Source organism: Scyliorhinus torazame, chromosome 14 (genome assembly GCF_047496885.1).
Source record: "Scyliorhinus torazame isolate Kashiwa2021f chromosome 14, sScyTor2.1, whole genome shotgun sequence".
NCBI lineage: Eukaryota > Metazoa > Chordata > Chondrichthyes > Carcharhiniformes > Scyliorhinidae > Scyliorhinus > Scyliorhinus torazame.
Genome location: NC_092720.1, coordinates 34743789 through 34768441, shown reverse-complemented (window position 1 = coordinate 34768441; position 24653 = coordinate 34743789). Strand labels below are relative to the sequence as shown.

At 45.3% G+C, this 24653-nt stretch overlaps 2 protein-coding genes across 2 annotated transcripts in view; both read right to left on the bottom strand.

Annotated features, from left to right (window-relative positions):
- Window positions 1-12641, bottom strand: part of LOC140389479 (serine/threonine-protein kinase ATR-like) — a 56036-nt gene extending 43395 nt beyond the window's left edge. The window contains exons 1-5 of the mRNA XM_072473610.1: window positions 12472-12641; window positions 9110-9201; window positions 7510-7677; window positions 2517-3418; window positions 388-575 (exon numbers count right to left, since the gene is read on the bottom strand). Of these exons, the coding sequence (XP_072329711.1) occupies window positions 388-575; window positions 2517-3418; window positions 7510-7677; window positions 9110-9201; window positions 12472-12572 (1451 nt within the window). The 5' untranslated portion in view covers window positions 12573-12641. The remainder of the gene's footprint in view (window positions 1-387; window positions 576-2516; window positions 3419-7509; window positions 7678-9109; window positions 9202-12471) is intronic.
- A 6211-nt stretch (window positions 12642-18852) lies between these two features.
- Window positions 18853-19758, bottom strand: LOC140389478 (membrane progesterone receptor epsilon-like). Its single transcript, XM_072473609.1, has 2 exons — window positions 19551-19758; window positions 18853-19082 (listed from the first exon to the last, which is right to left on the bottom strand). The coding sequence occupies exons 1-2, from the start codon at window positions 19756-19758 to the stop codon at window positions 18853-18855; spliced, it is 438 nt and encodes a 145-aa protein (XP_072329710.1).
- Window positions 19759-24653: the final 4895 nt, after the last annotated feature.

The window sequence follows — 24653 nt, the reverse complement described above, 5'->3', positions numbered from 1 at the left end:
CTGCTGAAAGCACGGCTGCCAGTGTTGAAGCAAAGAAAACCAGGGATGCTTAGAAAGTCAGAATCAGAGGAATGCAGAGGTCTTGCAGAACTGAAAGCTGTTGCAGACGAAGTACATCGCCACGTAGTAACCCAGTCTACTTCATATAAATTCCCTTATGAACAGTTTTAGATGCCAACTATGATCTTTTCTCAGAAGTAGGGGAAAAGAGCAAGTCAGCTCAAATGCATACCTCACTGGACAGTCATAATAAGGAAAGACCAGATGGCAAATCTGATGTTTAATTCTTTTGCTAGTTAAATAATTTGCAGCCAACAGGAAACAAAGAAAATGGTTATCATTGAACAAATGTTAAAAGTATATAAGCAAAACAAATATAGTCCATACTCAGCTGGTGTGACTGGTTTCTGTATGCTTTGTACAGCTAAACTCAAGCGTGGTCGTTTTTCTGGAACTTCATCACTACTACTCTCTCCGTCTGTTTTGGGAACTGGTGTCAGGGTCCGATTACATATTTCTTGAATGACAGTGATCCCTTCTGCCCTCATTGCTATATACAAGCAGCTTAACAAATACTGAAACACAAAGCATCAACTTCATGAGTTACCAAACATAATTTCAAAGAGAACTGAATAAATAGCTGTAACATTTATCTTAGTGGTGACACCTTGTGCAGCCTTTCCAAGTCTACTGGTGACAAGCACAGGAGATGCAACATATGACTTTTTACCTCCTCACCATCCAAGGCTCCAAATGCTCTTTCCAAGTAAAACCATGATTTTACGTGAACTTATTTTGACTCGGTATACTATATTCGCTAGTGACAACATGTTCTCCTCTACATTGGGGAGACTGGGTGACCACTTTGTAGAACACCGCCAGCGTGACCGAGCTTTGTGTCGCTTACCATTTCACTTCTCTACCGCGCTCCCACTGAGCTTTGTCCTTTTTGGCTACCATATTGCAATGAAGCTCAAGCCAAGCTCAAGGAAGCAACTCATCTTTCGATTCGGCACTCTACAGCCTTCAAGGCTCATGAGTTCAACAATTTCAGACCACAAGCTCAGACATTTTATTGCGCTGGTTTGTCTTATTGTCTTTCTTTGTCCCACCTGGTTGCATTTGGATGGCTGCTCTACAGCCCTTCATACCTCAGCTGTGATGCATCTTTTGTTTCTTTACGATACCCACTGACACTCCCTGTTGTCATTTAATCTCTTCTGCCCTCCATCCTTTCACTAGCTCAAAACCTATTACATCTATATCTTTCTTCAGTTCTGATGAAAGGTCATCAACCTGAAACTTATCACCATGGATGTAGTCTGACCTGCTGAGTATTTCCAGCATTTTCTGTTTTTCTTTCGCAAGATTTATGAAAACTTTAAAATTTCATGGACAGCACCATGCTCCACTCTTTATTTTTGTTTTTGACATGCGCTGGGGAAACTGCATTTACTGTCCATCCCTAGTTGCTCGGAGAAGAATGACGATGAGCCACCTTCTTGAATTGCTACAATTCTTGTGCTGATGGTCTTTGAAACATGGGCCAGTCTTTTACTGCCCATACAGGATGTAGCGAGCCATTTAAATCTCTATTCAGTTCAACGGGACCATAATATCCTGAAAAGTGTTTCGTTTAGTTTAACTGCAACATTGCGTGTGAAGACAGACATTAATTTATTTGGCAGCTTGATATTTCTCAGTAACTGTTCACAGCATTTAACATATGACAATTATTTTAAGTCCAATATCTTATGGAGGCAAACAGGGTGGTAGGAGGAAGTCATAGTCATAGAGTACAGAAGAGGCCCTTCAGCCCATCGAGTATGCACCGACAAAACTACACTAAATCTACACTAATCCCACGTTCCAGCGCATATCTTTCAATGTTATGACATTTCAAGTGCTCATCCACATCCTGTTTAAAAGTTGAAGTTTCCCGCCTCTACTACCCTCCCAGGCAGAGCATTCCAGACCCCCACCACCTTCTGGGTGAACAGAAATTCCCCAAGTCCCCTCTAAACCTCCTGTTCCTCACCTTAAAATGTGTCCCCTTCAACTAAGCGGGAGCTGGAATTAGTACATGGAGTGAAATCTGCCCAAGATGGAAATGAGCATGAATGGGGCTCCTGGCCTTTACTTGCCATCAACGCAAATATACGCTGCAGCTAATTTGCACAATGTAGATCCCGTAAATACCAAAGACATAAAGGAGTAATTAATATATTTTGGCACTGTGGGTTGAAGAGAGAAAATAAAACAATTTCCTGGTCTTCTTTGTGCCATGAGATCTTTTATTATCACTTCAACCATCAGAAGCTGCCACGACACGTTTTAAACATCTCATCTGAAAGAGAGTACTTCCGACAGTGCTGCACTCTACTACTGCAACGTTACTGATTACAGAAAGCCATTCACAAAGACGTGGTTACAAATGACCTGCAAACCATACTGACCAGAGGAAAATACATAATTTGAAACAGCATGGGGACGTTCGGAATTTTAAAAAGAATTACCTCCTGTTTGGGTTGAGTTCCTATCATTTCAGTTAACGCTGTGCAAATTAAATTTATTCGGTGTTTCTGGATTGGCACTGCACACACGAGTCCTGACGGGGCGAACATCAAAAAGTGCTGGAATATTTGACATAGAGCTAATCTCAATTTATCTGATTCAACGTGCTTCAACAGTCCATCTCCCATAAAGACACTCAGTTTGTCCATCATCACGTTCAGGTAAACAGGCTCGATTGCAAACATGTTTGTGCGATATTCAGGAGCGACAGGAAAAAGTGCTCTGACCAAATTAGCATATGGCTCCTCGTATAATCCCAATTCTGCCCTGTCGGCCTTTTTAAACAGTTTAAAGAGACCAATAAAATTTGTGAAGAACGTATTTGCCACTTCCTCTGGTGGTGGTCCTCCAAGGTTTACCAACTTGGTCAACAAGGCCAACACAATACTCTTAATATTGGAACTGCCATGCTCTAAAAGAGAGCAGCCTATTTCCCACAAGATGAGTCGTTGCCTCCTGCAAAACACACTTGAGAGGATCGAGGAAAGTATTCTCAGTAATGTGACCTCCAATAATTCCACTTGTAACACAGACGTCAATTGAAGAGGTGCAGGGGTTAAATATCCTGCATTTTCTCTCTCAGCCACAACAAAACGATTAATTATATACGGCCAGAAGAAAGAATCCTGCTTCATGTGCATTATCAGCGTCTTCTCCCTCAGACAGATTAGATCCTGAAAGAGGCCAAACAGTTCCTTGGTTTGTACTCCAAATATGAAGGGATTCTTGCTCTTGAACAACCAAAGCAAAGAAAGGATAATCTTTGCAATACAGTCATGAAGCACTTGACAGTTTTGGGCTGCAGCAATGCGGAGAAGCCTGGTTATAATCCAGTTACTGAAACCTTGAAAATAGAAAGAAATAGCCATATTCAGATCAAATATTGCAAACAGGCAAATGTAATTTATTTATCCAATCAGAGATTTAGCCCAGGTTCCGACTGAGGGTATCAGTGCATCTGCCTGGATTCAACAACTATTAGGCAATTAAAAACAAACATACATGATAGATTTAAACAAATATTATTGCAAAATGAATTTTGAAAAGTAGTATATATACTGTATATGGTTTAGCGATTTTTGTTGTACTCATCACTTTTTTTAGGGTGGTGCAACAAATTGGTCCTCCATTGAATATTCAGGCGGTGCCACAAAGCAGCAAGTTGCCAAAGGACACTCAAGTCATGTTTCATCATTGAACTAAGATCACCAGTACCCTGTCTGAGGACAGTTAATTCAACACTGACAGGGATTGAAATCTGGACAATTCTGATCAATTATGGGGCAATAATAAGTTACACAGTATTGTCAGCATTTGAGCTTGATAAGAGTGTAATTGTATTCATCATTATGATGAATTGAATTGAGATTAGAAGCTCGTTGCTATAAAAATTCAATGCAGTGGGGTAATCACGTGATGTGACAGCGGGAGCAGTTTCATTTTCATGAGCTCCAGCTCTGCTCATCTTTTAATCCATCTTTTTATCCGTGTGCACATTTCTTTTTTGTCTTTTCTTGGTTTACCAGTATGTCCCAAGAATTGTTAGAACAAAGAACAAAGAAAAGTACAGCACAGGAACAGGCCCTTCGGCCCTCCAAGCCCGTGCCGACCATGCTGCCCGTCTAAACTAAAATCTTCTACACTTCCTGGGTCCGTATCCCTCTATTCCCATCCTATTCATGTATTTGGCAAGATGCCCCTTAAATATCACTATCGTCCCTGCTTCCACCACCTCCTCCAGCAGCGAGTTCAAGGCACCCACTACCCTCTGTGTAAAAAAACTTGCCTCGTACATCTACTCTAAACCTTGCCCCTCGCACCTTAAACCTATGAAATGAAATGAAAATTGCTTATTGTCACAAGTAGGCTTCAAATGAAGTTACTGTGAAAAGCCCCTAGTCGCCACATTCCAGCGCCTGTTCGGGGAGGCTGTTACGGGAATTGAACCGTGCTGTTGGCCTGCCTTGGTCTGCTTTCAAAGCCAGCGATTTAGCCCTGTGCTAAACAGCCACTGTGTATGCCCCCTAGTAATTGCCCCCTAGTAATTGACCCCTCTACCCTGGGGAAAAGTTTCTGACTATCCACTCTGTCTATGCCCCTCATAATTTTGTAGACCTCTATCAGGTAGCCCCTCAACCTCCGTCGTTCCAGTGAGAACAAACTGAGTTTATTCAACCGCTCCTCATCGCTAATGCCCTCCATACCAGGCAACATTCTGGTAAATCTCTTCTGCACCCTCTCTAAAGCCTCCACATCCTTCTGGTAGTGTGGCAACCAGAATTGAACACTATACTCCAAGTGTGGCCTAACTAAGGTTCTATACAGCTGCAACATGACTTGCCACTTGTTAGTCGGATGTCCGAAGCTTCGGGGATTCTGGCAGGGGTTTGCTGGCGTCATGTCGGAAATACTAACGGGAAGGGTGGTTCAGAGTCCAGAGGTGGCGAATTTTGGTGTGTCAGAAGACCCAGGAGTCCAGGACGCGAGAGAGGCCGATATCTTCGCCTTTGCCTCCATGGTAGCCCGGAGACGGATCTTGTTAGCATGGAGGGACTCGGAGCCCCTGAAGTCGGGGGTGTACATTAGTGACATGGCAGGGTTTCTTCAGCTTGAGAAGATCAAATTCGTCCTGAGGGGATCGATGCTGGGGTTTGCCCGGAGGTGGCAGCCGTTTATCGACTTATTTGGGAAGAATGAAGCTGTCAACAGGGGTGGGGTGAGGGGGGGTGCTTATTCTGTTAAAATTTATTATATAAATGCCTCAGCAAAATATTTTTCACCAAAAAAAAAGAACTGTTGGTCGGTATTCCTCCATAATGGAACAGAGTTAGAATGTTTAAATCCTCGATTGTTCGTGGTGACTGGAAGGAGATCGGGTAGGGCCCTGCCTTTAGTGGCGCAGTTGCTTTTGAGGGGGTTCCCACTCTGATGGTGCTGTGTGCATCGACTGATAAAGGCTTACAACGAAGGTGCTGTTCTGGCTGAAGATCTCGGCTCGGAGGTTACAGGTTGTCAAGGCCCAATTCCAAGAGTTGTGGCATGTTTTTATGGAGGCAATGGAGGCGCACGAGGGGGTTCTTGCATTAAAGAAGTTTGATGGAGCACATCTAACCCTGTCTTCGAGCCCTGAGGTTAATGTGGCCAACTGACCACTGATCCTGTTCTGGATGTCTGTTGTGAGGAATTGGGGGTGGCCAAACTGGTCGAGTCATCCCCCTCTGGCTGGAGCCTAGTTCGTTGACCAACTGGGTTCTGGTGAGACAGCATGGTGGAAGTAATGGTGTCTCATGCTTCGATCGCTGGAGTCCTTGAGAGATCCTAAAGAGTGCTCATTGATCCTGATCCATCTCTGATATTGGTTTCTTGTGCGCCTGTGAAGAAGCCTTTTTCCTGAGGACTGCCTGGCATTTCTGCATCTTTGTTATATCCTGGACTTTGCTCCCTGTTGATCATGCTCTCCGCTTGATGGCCTGTACTGCTGGGCATCCTGATTTGAGTTTATATCGTGTTGAGCTGAATGTTGAATGCGGGATCTGTGCACATTGTTTATCCTAAATGTATTTGTGCCTTCTACTGTCTGACAATCCTTGTAGTGGAGGGAGGGGGATGGTGATTTTTGTTGTCTCGCCCCTGTTTCACTTCAAAGGAACATGAGGGGAGCTGGAGAGGGGTGAAGGGTTGGAGTTGGTACGGTTAGTTTGTCCTCGTTACGATCGAGGAATGCCCCCGCCAGTTAGAGCAAACCAGTATTGGGGGGTGGGGGTTTCTTACCTTTTTCTTTTAATTTGGATCAGATCATCCATACTTTTTTCTCTGTCCCTGACCCTTTTTCCTGAGTGATCCTAATTGTCGGGATGGTTTCCTTGGTGCTAGGACAATGTGGGCAGGCCCTCCCTCCCAAGTTCCCCTGCCCCCTTCGGGGGGTTCCCTGTCCCAGAGAAGGGGATGGCCATCGGCTCTTCTAGTTTGGAGCTGATGTTATCCTTTTTAACCTTGGGCCCTTCACATTGTGGGTGTCAGCGTAATTCCCCTTTTGCTCAGGGGTTCTCGGGTTTTTTATTCCTCTGTTATTTTTTAAGCTTTGATGTAACTCTGTTATTGGTTGTATCCTGCTTTGGTGCAGCCTGATCTTGCATCCGTGGAGGAAACACTTTAGGGATATTGTCCCTGACTCATCCGGTCTTATTTGTTTCTCTGCTGACAATGACTTCGGTTTTGTACTGTACCTGTTTTTGCACTGATACCTATGGCTTTTTTTTCTTTTTCTTTTGTTTTCATGCGATAATTGTAAAACTTGAAAACTTCAATAAAAATACATTTTTAAAAAATCAATGCAATGCCATAGAGAAGTTTCACCAGCATCTTGCAACAGTAAAATAATAGTTTGAAAATAGCAACTCCTTCAAGAAAGAGAACTAAATGAGTCCACCTCAATACAGTTCTGATAAAGAAAATTATTAAAATGCGTTCCAAAAGTTCATATCCTGTTTTATTAACCCATGGAAAAGAAAATTGGATGTGATGTAAAATGGGCTGCTGTTTGGGGCAAAGGTAAATTTCTATCCCCCACATGGCAAAATAAAGCAATGTTGCAAGAAACTAATTCCTGGTGAACAATTATTGAACGCTCGATTTTTGTTGTTTTAGGTGCTGCACTCAAAAGTCGTGGCTGAAATATATTATTTTAAGTTGCATTTCCACCTGGCATTTTGCTTCATCAAAAAAAAACAATTAAAGCAACTATTGATTTAACTGGAATGTCATTTTAATTTTCACGTGCATCATTTAAACTCAATTTGTCAACAAACTGTGAAACTTAAATGTCAAAATTGAGCCACAGTACTGAAAGATTAATAGCCATGGTCGATCTTTAACACTGGTGTTAAAACAGTGACGGATTACACCCATGTTTCTGTAGCTTCCACAAGCACTCACCAATACAACCACACTCATCATCACTACTGAGCCGCTGAATTTCTTTAGTTGGTTTTCGTGGGGTATTCACAAACATAAGAGGAAAAGACTTCATAATGTGTTGAATAAAGTCCAACAACATCACACATGTTGGCTGAGAGTCAGTCTTCTTCGAAAGCTCCAAAGCAACTGAAATTTCAACAGAAAAGGATAGTTTTAAAAGAAATACTTGTATTTTTATAGTTTTCAAAACCCCCGGAGATCCCAAAGCATTTTACAGCCAATTAAGTACCGTTAAGTGTAGTCACCAGTAAAATGTAGAATACTCGGGAGCAAACCTGTGCCCAGCAAACTCCCACGCACAGGTAATGATCTGTTTCTGTTTTATTGATTAAAGGATAAATAATGGCCAAGACACCAGGGATATCTCCCTGGCTCTTCCTGAAACAGTGCCATGGGGTCTTGTACATCTACTGGAGCAGGCAGATGGCACCTTGTTTTAACATCCCATCTCAAAGACGACATCTCTGGCAGTGCAGCACTTTGTCAATACTGCATAGAAGTATCAGCCTTGATTTTTCTGCTCATGTCCTGGAGTGAGAGTTAAACCCAGAACCTTTTGACTCAGAAGTGAGAGTGGTACCAACTGAACCTCAGTTGACACATTTTATGCATTGACTAAAGGTAGCAGCTTTTTCCATGATATAGCTATTGTAGGATCAATGACAAAATATCGAGGGAAACAATTTTGTCAACAGTTGTCTTTCCAGTTGATAGCCAGGATGCTTCATGCTGTCAGTCAGATCTTCAATGAAACATAATTGTTTCTATCATCAAATTTCATCTGCGTTTGGAACACTAGGAAATAATTTATCAAAATATATTCTCTTACAAATTACTCTGTTATTCCAAGGGCCTGCAGCATTTAGATAAATTACTTTATTGCAGGAGTTAGCAATGAAACAAACCACATTAAAGGAACAGAGTTGAATCTGCAATTCTGACAAAATATTTGAAGTACTTTCTGGAAGATAAACATGTTGCAACAAATTTACAGTTATGCTGTTAAACGAAAATGATCAAAATACATAAAAATTGCTATTTGCCGCAATGACACAAATACAAACAAAATCAACAATAAACTGGACTTAACAACACTTCCACCAAACCCTTATTCCCATATTCTAGGAAAATCAAAATGTGGAATATGCATTGGGGAGAAGTTACAGAAATGAACCATTTACAAATCCTGCCAGATTCCCTTCTCTAACTGATCTCTAAGTAAGGATGATATAGCATACATTTTATACCTAATGTACTTTGAGCTAATTGTAAGATGCAGCAATGCAAGTTTGACTCTCGCTTCTTTGGGTAGCATTTGGTCTCTACTCTCACGGAGTGAGAATCTGGAACTCCTGAGTTCCAAACTGAGCCAAGACTATACACCCTCTACAATAATCGTTCACAAAACAAAGTATTGTCTGTAGATGGGATTTAGAGATAATGATGTTTACTAATGTAAGACACTGCTGAACAAACTCTCCTCCTTTCAATAGCAAATTAATTACCAATACTCAACACTGGACCGCAATTACAAGTAATAAGGGGAGTGGGTACTCACCAACATCCACGTCTGTCAGCATTTTGTCAACAAACTGACAAAGAATCTGCCTTGGCTTCTGCACCACTGTATTGTAATCTTCCGGACTGGCACTGTTTGGAGAACCAGGTTACAATATGTTACAGCATACTTTTCAAACTAATCTCAAGTAGGTTGTTCAGGAGGTTTCCTGACTTTTAATACCACCATAAACAACTATTGCACATCATTAGGATACTTCAATTTGTAAGTACAACCTCTCACATGTCTTCTTCACTCAAACTCCAAGACAGTACCAAGATGAGCATTTGAACTCTCTCAACGCCACTCCCCCTTCCTCTTATCCAAGCCACACCTCAGATTCCCTCACCCTACCCAAGTCCTGACCCCTTATCTTTCAAAGTTTCTCTCCCATATGCACCCCATCTCCCACACTCCATTTAGCTCTCCTTCCTGGTCCCTATGCTACCCAATGTAAATGGCTCAGTGACCATCCCTTTCAAAATCAAAATCAGCACTGCCGCTCTGTCCTTACAAATTGCTGCTCCATCTCCACACTTTCAACTCCAATATTTTTCAACCCAAATGATATTTCCCAAATCAACTTCTTTAATTTCTGGTTACCATCCCCCCCCCATGGCATCAAAATGTTTCCAAAGTCATGAATGACATTCACTGTTCTGTGACCATGGTACATTATCTATTTGCATCCTCCTTAACCTTTCTTCAGCTTTCGACACAATTGACGACACAATCTTCCTACAGTATCCCTCCATCCAGCTCAGAGAGACTCAGCGGTCGTGTACCATGTTAACTTGTCTCACTATTTGCACTCTTTACTTCTGAGTCATGAGTTCATGACCTACTCCAGAGACTTGAACACTAACCAACGTACACACATCGCTGCAGTATTAAAAGAGAGTTGCACCATCACACATGCCAAATTTCAAATGTCCTGTCTACCTACTCTGTTGAACACTGAAAGTTCCATGTCTCTCCTCCAAGAAGAACAGGGAAGTTTTATTGGTCTGCTGTTCCTCAAAGAACTTCATTATAAACATTTTATCTCAATTGCCTCACTGCCTTTTATTAAACACTGCTGTGTACTGATTGGTTGTCTCGTTTATCATGTTTTGTAATTATAACTACATCAGTGACTATAACTCAACTCAGAAGAACTTAATTGGCAGAAGAGCTTTGCAACAGAAGGATTATATTCCTCTTTGCTTTTTCATGGGATGTGGGCATCACCGGCAAGGCCAGCATTTGCTTCCCATTTCGAATTGCCCTTGAAATGAGTGGCTTGCTAGGCCACTTTAGAGGGCAGCTAAGAGTCAACCACACTGTTGTGGGTCTGGAGTCACATGTAGGTCAGACCAGGTAAGGATGACAGACCTCCCTCCCGAAAGGACATTGGTGAACCAGATGGGTTTTTACGACAATTGATGGTAGTTTCATGGTCATCATTACTGAGACTAGCTCTCAATTCCAGATTTATCATTGAATTTAAATTCCACCAGGTGCCATGGTGAGACCTGAATCCCTGCCACCAAAGCATGAACCTGGGCCTCTGGATTACCAGTCCTGTGACATTATCACTCCACCATCACCTCCCCACAAAGGATGTGAAAGGTAATATGTAGATACAGATTATTTCTTTTCAGTGATCCAAAAGCAGCCAGAGCCTCTCAAGTAACACCCTCCCATCAAACACATCCATCAACATCTTAGGCTTTGGGCCAAGTGCTGGAAAATGGGATAATATATAATAATATTTATTTTCACAAGTAGGCTTACAATGAAGTTACAGTGAAAATCCACTAGTTGCCACATTCCAGCACCTGTTCGGGTACACAGAGGAAGAATTCAGAATGTCCAATTCACATAACAGCAAGTCTTTCAGGACTTGTGGGAGGAAACCCGAGCACCCGGAGGAAACCCACGCAGACACAAGGAGAATGTGCAGACTCCACACAGACAGCGGGCCAAACCGGGAATCGAACCTGGAACCCTGGCGCTGTGAAGCAACAATGTTAACCACTGTGAATAGTTAGGTGGTTGTTTTTGACCGGTGCAGTCGCAATGGGCAGAAGGACCTTTTCTGTTCTGCAGACCGTCTTGATTCTATAACTCCTGTCCTTCCTGCCCTACATTAACATCCAACCTTGTAAGCAGGAAGAAAGATTTGCATTTCATAACCTCAAGCGCGTGTCAAATCCAGTCTGATCAAGACTACTCAAGTTTGGAAGGAAGGGTAAGTTGTGCATCAATTGAAATTACACGAGAAACATTTTTTGCTTCCCCAAGATTGAAGTAATTGCAAATTAACTAAATAATCCCAAAAATCAAAATCGGGTTTCTTGGAACTTCATGTTAAACCTTCACTTTACAGCCAATGGCATACTTTTGAACTATAGTCAGTGGTATAGCCAATTTGCTCACAACAGTATTGCACACACTGCAATGTGCAAATGATCTGTTTTAGTGATGTTGTTCAAGGAATGAATATTGTCATTCAACAAGGAAAGCTCTCGTTCTCTTCCGCAAAGGGGCTACGGGATCTTTTGTGTGCCGCTAGAGCAGATGGGGCCTCAATTTGGCATCTCAACTGCAAAACAGGGCTTCAGACAGTGTAGCACCCCATAAGCCTAGATTTTGCACCGACATCCTGGAGCTGGCCTTGATTCCACAACTGACACAGGGGCTTGGGTAGGGTGCTCTTTCCAAGAGCCAGTGCAGACTCAATGGGCCGCATGGCCTCCTTCTGCATTGTAGATTCTATGACTCAGTGGCAAAGGGACCACCACCATGGAGGAAGCTTCACACGTATGACCGAAAAACAACACACAAATTATGAAAGAACCCATGGTGCTGGTGACTTTCAGCACTAGCCGAAACATTTTGACTCTCAGGCCAGTGCTTTGGCTCGTAGTAGAAATAAGACAAAATGTGAGAGCCCTGATAGATACCATGGAAAAAGTACACATTTGTTCCCCAGCATTCAAAAATAACGTTTTTATTACGTTATGTGACTGAAATCGTGAGCATTCATTGAAGCATGCTCGAGGGGACGAATGGGTTCCTATATCTTATTTCTTAAGATCTTAGGATCTATTAGGATCTGTCATATAGTTTCAAATAAAATATTGTTTATATTGGAGGTTAAATCAATTGGCTTTAATTTATTTATAAAAAGTTAAACAGAAAAAGTTAATATATTCATATAAACCATGTCAGTGACGGATGCTGCAGGTGAGGGGGGTGGGGGGGGGGGGGGGGGGGGGGTGTTCGCATCAATCCTCCCCAAACTTGAGGGCTTGCAGCCTGGGCCTAGTCTCTGCCTGAGCCACTGCGGTGCCCATTCCCCTCAGTGTAGAGCTCACCTCTCCAACTCCCGCAGAGCCGGCAAGATGGAGGCCATCTCCAGCCCCTGCTCACACATGCTGCCGGCTGGGCTGGACTCGCCGCGGCCCCGGCTCTTCATTCACATCCTCCAGCTTCCCCAAAACAAGACAGCGGCAAAACTGCGCCGGCCGCCTGGCTCCCGCCCCACTGCCGCTCACTCAATCAGAGCGGGGGGCGTGGCTGTCTGCGGGCCCCGCCTCCTCTTCCCCACCCAATCAGAGCAGGGGGCCTGGCTCTTTGCGGGTCCCGGCTCCTTCACCCGTCACCCAATCACAGCGGAGGCTGTGGCTCTCTGCAGGCCCGCCCACTTTACCCGTCACCCAATCACAGCGGGGGACGTGACTCTCTGCAGGTCCCGCCCCACTGCCCGCTCACCCAATTAGAGCAGGAATCATGGGCGTGGTTGTCTTTTGACCCCGCCTCCTCCACCCGTCACCCAATCAGAGCGGGGGTGTGGCTGTCTGTGGTCCGGCTTCCTCCACCCGTCACCCAATCGGATAAAAAGGGTGTGGGTATCCCTCACTGGTACTGCCCACTCTCCAGCCTCCGCCCTCCCCCAGACTGTTGTATTATGCTGTTTTGGTTAACACAGGCTGCTACTTGATGCAGTCTTAACTGAAGGATGCTCCACACTCTGAAATGAGTTCAACATGTTTATTGAACTATTAACACAGTTCTCATATGAGTTTGACTCTCTGCTAATCTTAACTGTAGTAACTCAAAGAACAAAGAACAAAGAAAAGTACAGCACAGGAATAGGCCCTTCGGCCCTCCAAGCCTGCGCCAACCATGCTGCCCGTCTAAATTAAATCTTCTACGCTTCCTGGGTCCGTATCCCTCTATTCCCATCCTATTCATGTATTTGTCAGGATGCCCCTTAAATGTCACTTATCGTCCCTGCTTCCACCACCTCCGGCAGCGAGTTCCAGGCACCCACTACCCTCTGTGTAAAACACCTGCTTCGTACATCTCCTGTAAATCTTGCCCCTCGCACCTTAAACCTATCCCCCTAGTAATTGACCCCTCTACCCTGGGAAAAAGCCTCTGACTATCCACTCTGTCTATGCCCCTCATAATTTTGTAGACCTCTATCAGGTCACCCCTCAACCTCCGTCGTTCCAGTGAGAACAAACCGAGCTCCTCAGAGCTAATGCCCTCCATACCAGGCAACATCCTGGTAAATCTCTTCTGCACCCTCTCTAAAGCCTCCACATCCTTCTAGTGGTGTGGCGACCAGAATTGTACACTATACTCCAAGTGTGGCCTAACTAAGGTCCTATACAGCTGCAACATGACTTGCCAATTCTTATACTCAATGCCCCGGCCAATGAAGGCAAGCATGCCGTATGCCTTCTTGACTACCTTCTCCACCTGCGTTGCCCCTTTCAGTGACCTGTGGACCTGTACACCTAGATCTCTGACTTTCAATACTCTTGAGGGTTCTACCATTCACTGTATATTCCCTACCTGCATTAGACCTTCCAAAATGCATTACCTCACATTTGTCCGGATTAAACTCCAGCTGCCATCTCGCCGCCCAAGTCTCCAAACGATCTAAATCCTGCTGTGTACTCTGACAGTCCTCATCGCTATCCACAATTCCACCAACCTTTGTGCCGTCTGCAAACTTACTAATCAGACCAGTTACATTTTCCTCCAAATCATTTATGTATACTACGAACAGCAAAGGTCCCAGCACTGATCCTTGCGGAACACCACTAGTCACAGCCCTCCAATTAGAAAAGCACCCTTCCATTGCTACTCTCTGCCTTCTATGACCTAGCCAGTTCTGTATCCATCTTGCCAGCTCACCCCTGAGCTAGAGCTAGAGGCTGTTTAGCACAGAGCTAAATCGCTGGCTTTGAAAGCAGACCAAGGCAAGCCAGCAGCACGGTTCAATTCCTGTAACAGCCTCCCGAACAGGCGCTGGAATGTGCCGACTAGGGGCTTTTCACAGTAACTTCATTTGAAACCTACTTGTGACAATAAGTGATTTTCATTTTCATTTCATTTCATGTGACTAACTGTACCAGTCTAACTGTACCAGCTTGCTCTAAGCCACGTGCTGGGGTGTGATGCTGCTGATCAACCCTGTCTAACTCTCTAGATGTCTGTCTGTGGAAAGAGGCAGGGTGTGAGTGCCTCGTCCCTTTTATAGTGTTTATGTCATGCCCCCTTGTGGTGATGCCACCTCTGAGTGTCCTGACTGCCAATTGGTTGTGTCCTATTCTGAGTGTTCATTGGTTGCTTGTTTGCATATCATGACACAGACGAGTTTGACATTGGGCAGTCTGACGCTACCCTTTTTAAAAAATATAAATTTAGGGTACCCGATTCATTTATTCCAATGAAGAGGCAATTTAGCATGGACAATCCACCTACCCTGCACATCTGTGGGTTGTGGGGGCGAAACCCACGCATACACAGAGAGAATATGCAAACTCAACACGGACAGTGACCCAGAGCCAGGATTGAACTTGGGACCTTGGCGCCGTGAGGCAGCAGCACTAACCACTGCGCCACCGAGCTGCCCTCGCCTTACACTGCCCTGACTGGTTGACCATTCAATGCTCTGATTGGTCATTCAGCCGGAACGCTCCGATTGGCTAATGAATGATTGCAGGAAGGAGCTCTGTTTGAATCGGGTCTCCGGGAGTTCCCTGTTCGCGGGGATCCGCTGGGTGAAAAATAGAAACCAAGGAGAAAATGCTGGAAAATCTCAGCAGGTCTGGCAGCATCTGTAGGGAGAGAAAAGAGCTAGCATTCCGGGAAGTCCAGATCACCCTTAGTCAAAGCTAAAAGACTTAGAAAGTGGGAAATATTTATATGTCTTTTAGCTTTGACTAAGGGTTATCTGGACTCGAAAAATGAGCTCTTTCCTTTCCCTACAGATGCTGCCAGACCTGCTGAGATTTTTCAGCATTTTCTCTTTGGTTTCAGATTCCAGCATCCGCAGTAATTTGCTTTTATTCAATGAAAAATAGAAATGGGTCTGGAGGAAAGAACATCGGGGACTTTGATTTGAACGCAAAATGTTTGCAAAAGAATTGGGGCTGATGGTGGTGGAAATCACAAGGATTCATTCTGGGAGCCTCTAGAAGTTATAGAGAGGAGAGTCAGAGAGAGTGACAGAGTGGAAAGAGAGGGAGAGAGTGACAGAGTAGGAAAGGGAGAGAGAGAGCAACAAAGTGGGGAAAGGGAGAGTTTTTCAGTGGGAAAGGGAAAGTGACGGAGTGTGATATGGAGAGAGAGTGGAAAAGGGAGAGAGTGATAAAGGAAGAGGGGCAGAGTGGGAAAGGGAGCGGGTGATGTGGATAGAGTGGGAAAGTGAGGGGAGAGGGTCAGAATGAGAAAGGGAGAGAGGGTGAAAGACAGAGTGGGAAAGTGCGATTGTGAGGCAGACTGGGCAAAGGCAAAAGTGAGAGGGTTTGAGTGCTAAAGGGAGAGGAAGAGGGACAGAGCGGGAAAGGAAGAAAATCAGGGGGCAGTGTGGGAAAGGAAGAGAGTGAGGGGAGAAAGGGAGAACTGAAATAAACTATTGATGGGTCTTCATCTTCAAGCAAGCAAGGACAAATTGAGAGCTGGAAGCCGTGATGGTCTAGGGAAATGTCAGCTATCCACACTCTCACTTTTCTTCCATTGAATAAAACAGTTTCAGCTCCGCCACCCCTTTTCCCAGCAGGCTGCTGCTGGTCAATGTTCGAGAGCTCCTCACCCCTGCCCCCCCCCCCCCCCCCCCCATTGAAGGTCTCAGAAAGTTAGAAGGCAAACTCTTAATGAGATCCGAATGACCTCAACATGTCCAATTAATGAGGTAGACAACTTCACTTTCCCACACACACCCTTCTCTTCCCCTTCCTTTGGGGATTGGAGAGAGGTCTGCCACCAACACCACCTTTTTGCCATCTCGCCCCTGTTCCCTTAACTCAGGATGGGAAAATCTGGCCTCTTCCTTGTCCACATTCTCTTCCTTGCTTCTTTTCTTCCAAACTTCCTCCACCAGCATGAACTCTCGATCTTGATCACTCTTTTGGATTATGCTCTTCATTTAATAAGAAATACTTCATAAATTTTATCTATCATTTCAAAACTAACTATTCTGAAGGATCGGGTACTTTATTCCTGATTTGGAAAACACCCAAGGTAACTTGCAAAGAGAATACCAGTTTCTAGACTTCACTAATCCAATGTTCTTCTGGCAGTCTTCGAACTATCACCCTTCTTAAACTGGAGCTCATCCAAAGCTTGGCTGCCTGTATCCTATCTCAGTCCAGTACTCCTGTGCTCGCTAACTTATATTGGCCCCTATGCTCACTAACCTATATCGGCTCATAGACCCTAAGTCTGACATTCTCTCCCTAAATCTCCACCTCTCTACCTTTCATTCTTCTTTTAAGGCACCCCTTAAAATCTGCCTGTTTGGTCAAGCCTTTGCTCATCTGTCCTAATATGTCTTTACATAGCTCGGCATCAAGTTTTGTCCTAAAAAGCTGCTCTGAAGTATCTATGGACATTTTACTAAGTTAAAAATACTATATGACGTCATGTAAAAATGAAAATGAACTTCCTACCCCTGTTGCAATCTCCCAAGCTGGAGGACGCAATAACATAAGAAATAGGAGCAGGAGCCGGGCACACAGTTCATCAAGCATGCTCTGCTATTCATTATCGTCTTGACTGAACTTTTACATCATCTCCACTTTCTCACCCTATCCCCAAAGAGTGCAAAAATTTCACAGATTCACATCCGCCCAACTGAAGAAATCTCTTCTCAGTTCAGTCCTAGATAATCAACACCTTATTCTGAGATTGTGAAACCTAGTTCTAGCCATCCAGCCAGCTAGGAAAAAGAAACACCTTAACATTTATCCTGTCAAGATGTATAGGAACTTTAATTTCTTGTTTTAAATTCATTTACGGGATGTGGGTGTCACTGGCCAGGCCAGCATTTATTGACCATCACTAGTTGCCCTTGAGAAGGCGGTGGCAAGCTACCTTCTTGAACCACTGCAGTCCTTGAGGTTAGTGTTGTTATGGAAGGAGTTCCAGGATTTTGGCCCAAGACAGTGAAGGAACTGTGATATATTTGCAGGATGATGAGTGACTTGGAGGAGAAGTTCCAGTAGGTGGCAGTGTCTGGTCTCTGGTCCTTTGAGATGATAGCACTCATGGGTTTGAAAGATGCTGCCTAAGGTGCCTTGGTGAGTTCTTACAATCAAGCAGGCTGCTGTCCGGGATGGCTTTCAGCTTCTTGTGTTGTTCGAGCTGCACTCAGCCAGGCAAGTGGAGAGTATCCCACCACACACCTGACTTGTGCCTTGTAGATGGTGGAGGGGCTTTGGCATGTCAGGAAGTGAGTTACTCGCTGCATGACCTTGGGTAGGGTGCTCTTTCCAAGAGCCGGTGCAGACTCGATGGGCTGAATGGCCTCCTTCTGCACTGTAAATTCTATGAACTATGAACTTAATGATTTCTAGCCTCTGACCTGCTCTTGTAGCCACTGTATTGATGTGGCTAGTCCATTTCAGTTTCTGGTCAATGGTAACCCCTAGCATTGATAGTTTGGGATTCACAAGACTAATGCCATTGAACATCAAGGGGTGATGGTTAGATTCCCTCTTGGTGGAGATGGTCATTGCCTGGCACATGTGTGGCGTGAGTGTAACTTGCCACTTATCAGCCCATACCTGGACATTTTCCAGGTCTTGCTGCATTAGGGAACAGACTGCTTCAGCTGCATTTCACGGCGAAAGCCTTTCATTCTTCTAAACTTCAGATGATATAGACTTAATTTACTAGTGGCAGCCTTCTCAATCCGGAATCAAACGGTTGAACAATCATTGCATCTTCTCTGAGGTAAGTACATTAATTTTTAAGTATGGAAACCAAAATTATACACAGTACTGTAGGTGTGGTCCCACCAAAACTCTACACAATTCCACCTAGACTTACTTTACTCTGATACTTCAAGTTTTAAATGCTTCAAGAAAATTTAGACAAACTAAATGAGTGGGCAAGACATGGCAGGTGGAATATTGTGTGGATAAATGTGAAGTTATCCACTTTTGTAGGAAAAACAGAAATACAGGATATTTGAAACTTTGTTAATTGTGCCCACCAACAGGTGAGTATGTAGCAAAACCCTTCATCAGGGGCTGGTTTAGCACATTGGGCTAAATAGCTGGCTTTGAAAGCAGACCAAGGCAGGCCAGCAGCACAGTTCAATTCCCGTACCAGCCTCCCCGGACAGGTGCCGGAATGTGGCAACTAGGGGCTTTTCACAGTAACTTCATTTGAAGCCTACTTGTGACAATAAGCAATTTTTAATTTCAATTTTCAATCACCAATACAAAACTCATTTACAAAAGCAACATTGCCCCCATTGTGTCCGCAAACTTCGGGAGGATTGGGGGAGACTTGACCAAACTATTAACTCTATAGTCTAAATAACATAGTTGATCATAAATAGTCAGGAAATTAAACAAGTGGAACCACTGGTGATTCTGCCCTATAACATCAAAGTGGCCTGGCCAAATCCCCTCCGGAATTCCAATGAAGTTGAAAATAATTGCGAAGAGAAGCTTCATTGCTACAGAAATTTAAAAATATAGTTGGATTTTTGTCTATGATTATGGGCAGGGTCGCACTGGCAAGCATAGCTGCTCTGATCATGGAACGATATCGCGCCAAATCAACGTGACTTATTACAAATGGCAACAGTGCAAAGGATGGCATGGTAGCACAGTGGTTAGCACTGCTGCTTCACAGCACCAGGGTCCCAGGTTTGATTCCCACTTGGGTCATTGTCTGTGTGGAGTCTGCACATCCTCCCGTGTCTGGGTGGGTTTCCTCCAGGCTCTCCGGTTTCCTCCCACCAATGCCCAAAAGACGTGCTGTTAGGTGAATTGGACATTCTGAATTCTCCCTCTGTGTACCCGAACAGGCGCCAAAATGTTGCAGGGATGCAGAAAGGGGAGTAAACTTTGATCACACCACTGTACTCTGCACATTGCCCATTTTTTCCCAGCAACTTCGACAGTAGAGCTGGGTTCATTACGGCAGTAGTAACAGGCAATAGCGGATCCAAACCCATAACAGTTCAAAGCAACATAGTCCATGTAGTGGAAGGTTTTGAGGAGCTGCAGCGACTGGCAGTTAAGCAGTGGGCGGGCGGGTGGCACAGCTTTCTGGGAAGATCGTTGTGACACCAAAGGCAAACCACCACATGGGCAAAGTAAATGGATGATGATAGCCGACCCCCGCATTCTTGAAAAGGAAATTTGGCATGTCACCTACGACTCTCACCAACTTCTACAGATGCACCATAGAAAGCATTATTTCTGATTATATCACAGCTTGGTATGGATCCTGCTCTGCCCAAGACCGCAGTAAACTACAAAATGTCGTGAATGTAGCCCAGTCCATCACGCAAACCAGCCTCCCATCCATCGACTCTGTCTACAATTCCCGCTGCCTCGGAAAGGCAGCCAGCATAATTAAGGACCCCACGCACCCTGGACATACTCTTCCACCTTCTTCCGTCAGGAAAAAGATACCAAAGTTTGAGGTCACGTACCAACCGACTCAAGAACAGCTTCTTCCCTACTGCCATCAGACTTTTGAATGGATCTACCTCGTATTAAGTTGATCTTTTCTCTACACCTTGCTATAACAGTAACATTATATTCTGCAGTCTCTCCTTCCTTCCATATGTGCGGTATGCATTGTTTGTACAGCATGCAAGAACCAATACTTTTCACTGTATACTAATACATGTGACAATAATAAATCAAATCAAATCAAAGGAAATTATAAAACTTACAGAGAAAAAAAGCAACGGATGAAATGAGTCCAAAAGTTAAATGCTTGGATTGTGGGTTGGAAGCATTGCATTGTAGTAGAATTCGGCCTTCAGAATCTTCAGTACCTTGAAGCAATGCAGGACAAGAGCAGCAGATACCTGGGAACCCCACCACCTGGAGGTCCCCCTCCAAGTCACTCACCACCCTGACTTGGAAATATATCGCCGTTCTTTCACTGTCGCTGGGGCAACATCCTGGAACTCCCTCCCTAACAGCACAGTGGATGTACCTACACCTCAGGGACTGCATGGTTCAAGAAGAAAACTCACCACCAACTTTTGAAGGGCAACTAGGGATGGACAATGTTTAAAACTTCCACTGGGGTCTTCTTCACACACAAGGAAATTGAGTTCTGTCTTCCAGCCATTTTATTGCATTTGCCTGTTACTGTTCACACAAATTTGGCTGAAATTTCCATGAAATGTTTCTCCTTCTGAAACCTTTCTCCTCTAAATCCTTTGTCCTTATGGGTGTTCATGATTCTATTTCGTATTTACACGTTTTGATTTGATTTGATTTATTGTCACATGTACCGAAGTACAGTGAAAAGTATTTTTCTGCAGCCGAGGGAACGTATACAGTATGTACATAGTAGACAAAAGAATAATCAACAGAGAACATTGACAAATGGTACATCGACAAACAGTGACTGGTTACAGTGCAGAACAAGGGGCCAAACAAAGCAAATAAATGAGCAAGAGCAGCATAGGGCGTCTTACAGGGAATAGATCAATCCGACGAGGAGTCGTTGAGGAGTCTTGTAGCTGTGGGGAAGAAGCTGTTCCTATGTCTGGACCTGCGGGTCTTCAGACTTCTGTACCGTCTGCCAGATGGAAGGGTCTGGAAGACAATAGACCCTTTGGAAGGGTCCGCAGCCTTCTCCGGTAAAGAATTCCATAGGTTCCCGAGCCTTTGAATGAAGAAATATTTCTTCATCTGTTACGGTCCCACTTGATGTTAGAACTTAATGGGAAGATCCCAAAATGGAACCCTGGCTCAAAAGTCCCTGGGCTGGATTTGCCAATAATGGGGCTATGTCCACATGCCAGCGTAAGAGTGCTGTTGGAGCTGCAGTCATCCAGGCAAATGGGGAGTATTTATCATATTCCTGGCTTGTTCGTTGTAAATGGTGGGCAGGCATTGAGGTGTCAGAGGTGAGTTTCTCACTGCTATAATTCCCACCCTCTGGCCTGTTATTTCAGTTCAGTGTTTACATGGCTGGTCCAGTTACATTTCTGGTTAATATGGACTCCCAGATGCTGGGGCATTCAGTGAAGGTAATGCCATTGAATATTATGGAAAGGTGATAAGATCCTCTCTTGTTGAAGATAGTCATTGCCTGACACTTGTGTTGCTCGAATGTTACTTGGCACTTAGCAGTCCAAGCCCAAATGTTGCCAGGTCTCGTTGCATGATGGCTATTGCTTCATTATGTGAGAAGTTCCAAATTTATTGGAACTAAACATTGCATAATCATCAGCAAATCTCCCCACTTCTCATCTTCTGACGACAGACAGGTCATTGATGAAGCAGCTGAAGATGAAGACTGCTCTGATGAGCTCTTGCAGTCATGTCCGCAAGTTGAGATCATTAGCCTCGAACAACGACAACCGATATTCCTTTACGCTAGTTATGGATCCAGCCAATGGAGAATCTCCTCACCCTCAGACCCACTCCTCCGCCACTGGTAAAACCAGTGTTGTAACTACTGAAATAGCATGGCTAGCAGTGCAGCTGGTTTTGGAGCAGAAGTTACCAGCACTACAGCTGGGTTGTTGTCAGGGCACGGAGCCTTTGCTCTATCACAGTATTCTCAGCTGTTTTTTGATATCACACCAAATTAATCCAATTGGCTCCAGACCAGCATTTATGATGCTGGGGACCTCAGGAGGAGGCCAAGATTAATCATACACCCTGTATTTCTGGCTGAAGATGGTTGCAAATGCTGGGTTCTGCTATCATTGAGGATGAGGGTATTTGTGGAGTCTCCTTCTCCCATTAATTGTTTAAAAGTCAATCACGATTTACCATTTACATTTTTAAAAAAATATATGTTTATTCAGATTTTCCAACAAAATTTTTAACAACCCCCCCCCATAACAAAAAGAACACAAACACAATAATCAAAATTAATACAAAACTTATACATTGGGTTTCCCCCATATATAGCAACCCCCCCATATGACATTCAAAGGTACCCTTGGGGAAGCCCCCCCCACCCACCCAAATACCCCCCTCGAAGGAGACACCCCCCCACCCTTGGGTTGCTGCTGCTGCTGACCTCCTCCTAACGTTCCGCGAGATAGTCTAGGAACGGTTGCCACCGCCTGAAGAACCCCTGCACAGACCCTCTCAAGGTAAACTTTATCCTCTCCAGCTTAATGAACCCTGCCATGTCATTCATCCAGGCTTCCACACTAGGGGGCTTCGCGTCCTTCCATAATAGCAAGGTCCTCCGCCGGGCTACCAGGGACGCAAATGCCAGGATGCCGGCCTCTTTTGCCTCCTGCACTCCCGGCTCATCCGTTACCCCAAATAGTGCCAACCCCCAGCTCGGCTTGACCTGAACTTTCACCACCTTGGACATAGTCCTCGCGAAACCCCTCCAGAACCCATCCAGTGCCGGGCACGACCAGAACATGCGGACGTGATTCTCCGGGCTTCCCGAGCACCTCCCACACCTGTCCTCCATCCCAAAGAACCTACTCAACCTCGCCCCTGTCATATGCGCTCTATGAGTAACCTTAAATTGTATTAAGCTGAGCCTGGCGCAAGCGGAAGAGGAGTTAACCATACTCAGGGCATCAGCCCACAGACCCTCATCTATCTCTTCCCCAAGCTCCTCCTCCCACTTGCCCTTGAACTCCTCTACCGAGGACTCCTCCTCTTCTTTCATCTCCTGATGGATCGCCGAAACCTTGCCCTCTCCGACCCATACACTCGAAATCACCCTGTCCTGAATCCCCTGTGCCGGGAGCAACGGGAAATCCCTCACCTGCCGCCTCACAAACGCCCTCACTTGCATATACCTGAACGCATTTCCCGGGGGTAACCCAAACTTCTCCTCCAGCGCCCCCAGGCTCGCAAACGTCCCGTCTATAAACAGGTCCCCCATTCTTCTAATCCCTGCCCGATGCCAGCTCCGAAACCCCCCATCCATCCTTCCCGGGACGAACCGATGGTTCTCCCGAATCGGGGACCAAACCGAGGCTCCCACCTCGCCCCTATGCCGTCTCCACTGCCCCCAGATCTTCAACGTTGCCACCACCACCGGACACGTGGTGTACCGTGTCGGCGAGAGCGGCAGCGGTGCCGTCACCAGCACCCTCAGGCTCGTGCCCCTGCAGGACGCCATCTCCACCCTCTTCCACGCTGCCCCCTCTCCCTCTATTACCCACTTACGGATCATCGCCATGTTAGCTGCCCAATAATAGCCGCACAGATTCGGCAGCGCCAGCCCTCCCTCTGCCTGCTACGCTCCAGAAACACCCTCTTTACCCTTGGGGTCTTATTTGCCCACACAAAACCCATGATGCTCCTACCTACCCGTTTAAAAAAGGCCTTGGTAATCATAATGGGAAGGCACTGGAACACAAAGAGAAACCTCGGGAGGACCATCATTTTAACCGACTGTACCCTGCCCACTAGTGAGAGTGGCAGCACATCCCATCTTTTGAAATCCTCCTCCATCTGCTCCACCAACCGCGTCAAATTGAGCTTGTGCAGGGCCCCCCAACTCCCAGCCACCTGGATCCCCAAGTACCGAAAGTTCCTTTCCGCTTTCTTCAACGGTAGGTCCTCTATCCCCCTTCCCTGGTCCCCTGGATGCACCACAAAGAGCTCACTTTTCCCTACGTTGAGCTTATAGCCCGAGAAGTCCCCAAACTCCCTTAGGATCCGCATGACCTCCGCCATCCCCTCCACTGGATCTGCCACATACGGCAACAGGTCGTCCGCATACAGCGACACCCGATGTTCCTCTCCCCCTCGGACCAATCCCCTCCATTTCCTGGACTCCCTTAGTGCCATGGCCAAAGGCTCAATTGCCAATGCAAACAAGGGGGACAGGGGGCACCCCTGCCTCGTCCCACGGTACAGCTGAAAGTACTCCGACCTCCGTCGATTCGTAGCCACACTTGCCACCGGGGCTCTATATAGCAGCCTGACCCAGCTGATGAACCCCTCTCCGAACCCAAACCTCCGCAACACTTCCCAAAGATACTCCCACACTCCCACTCCACCCGGTCGAAGGCCTTCTCCGCGTCCATAGCTGCCACTACCTCCGCTTCTCCCTCCAC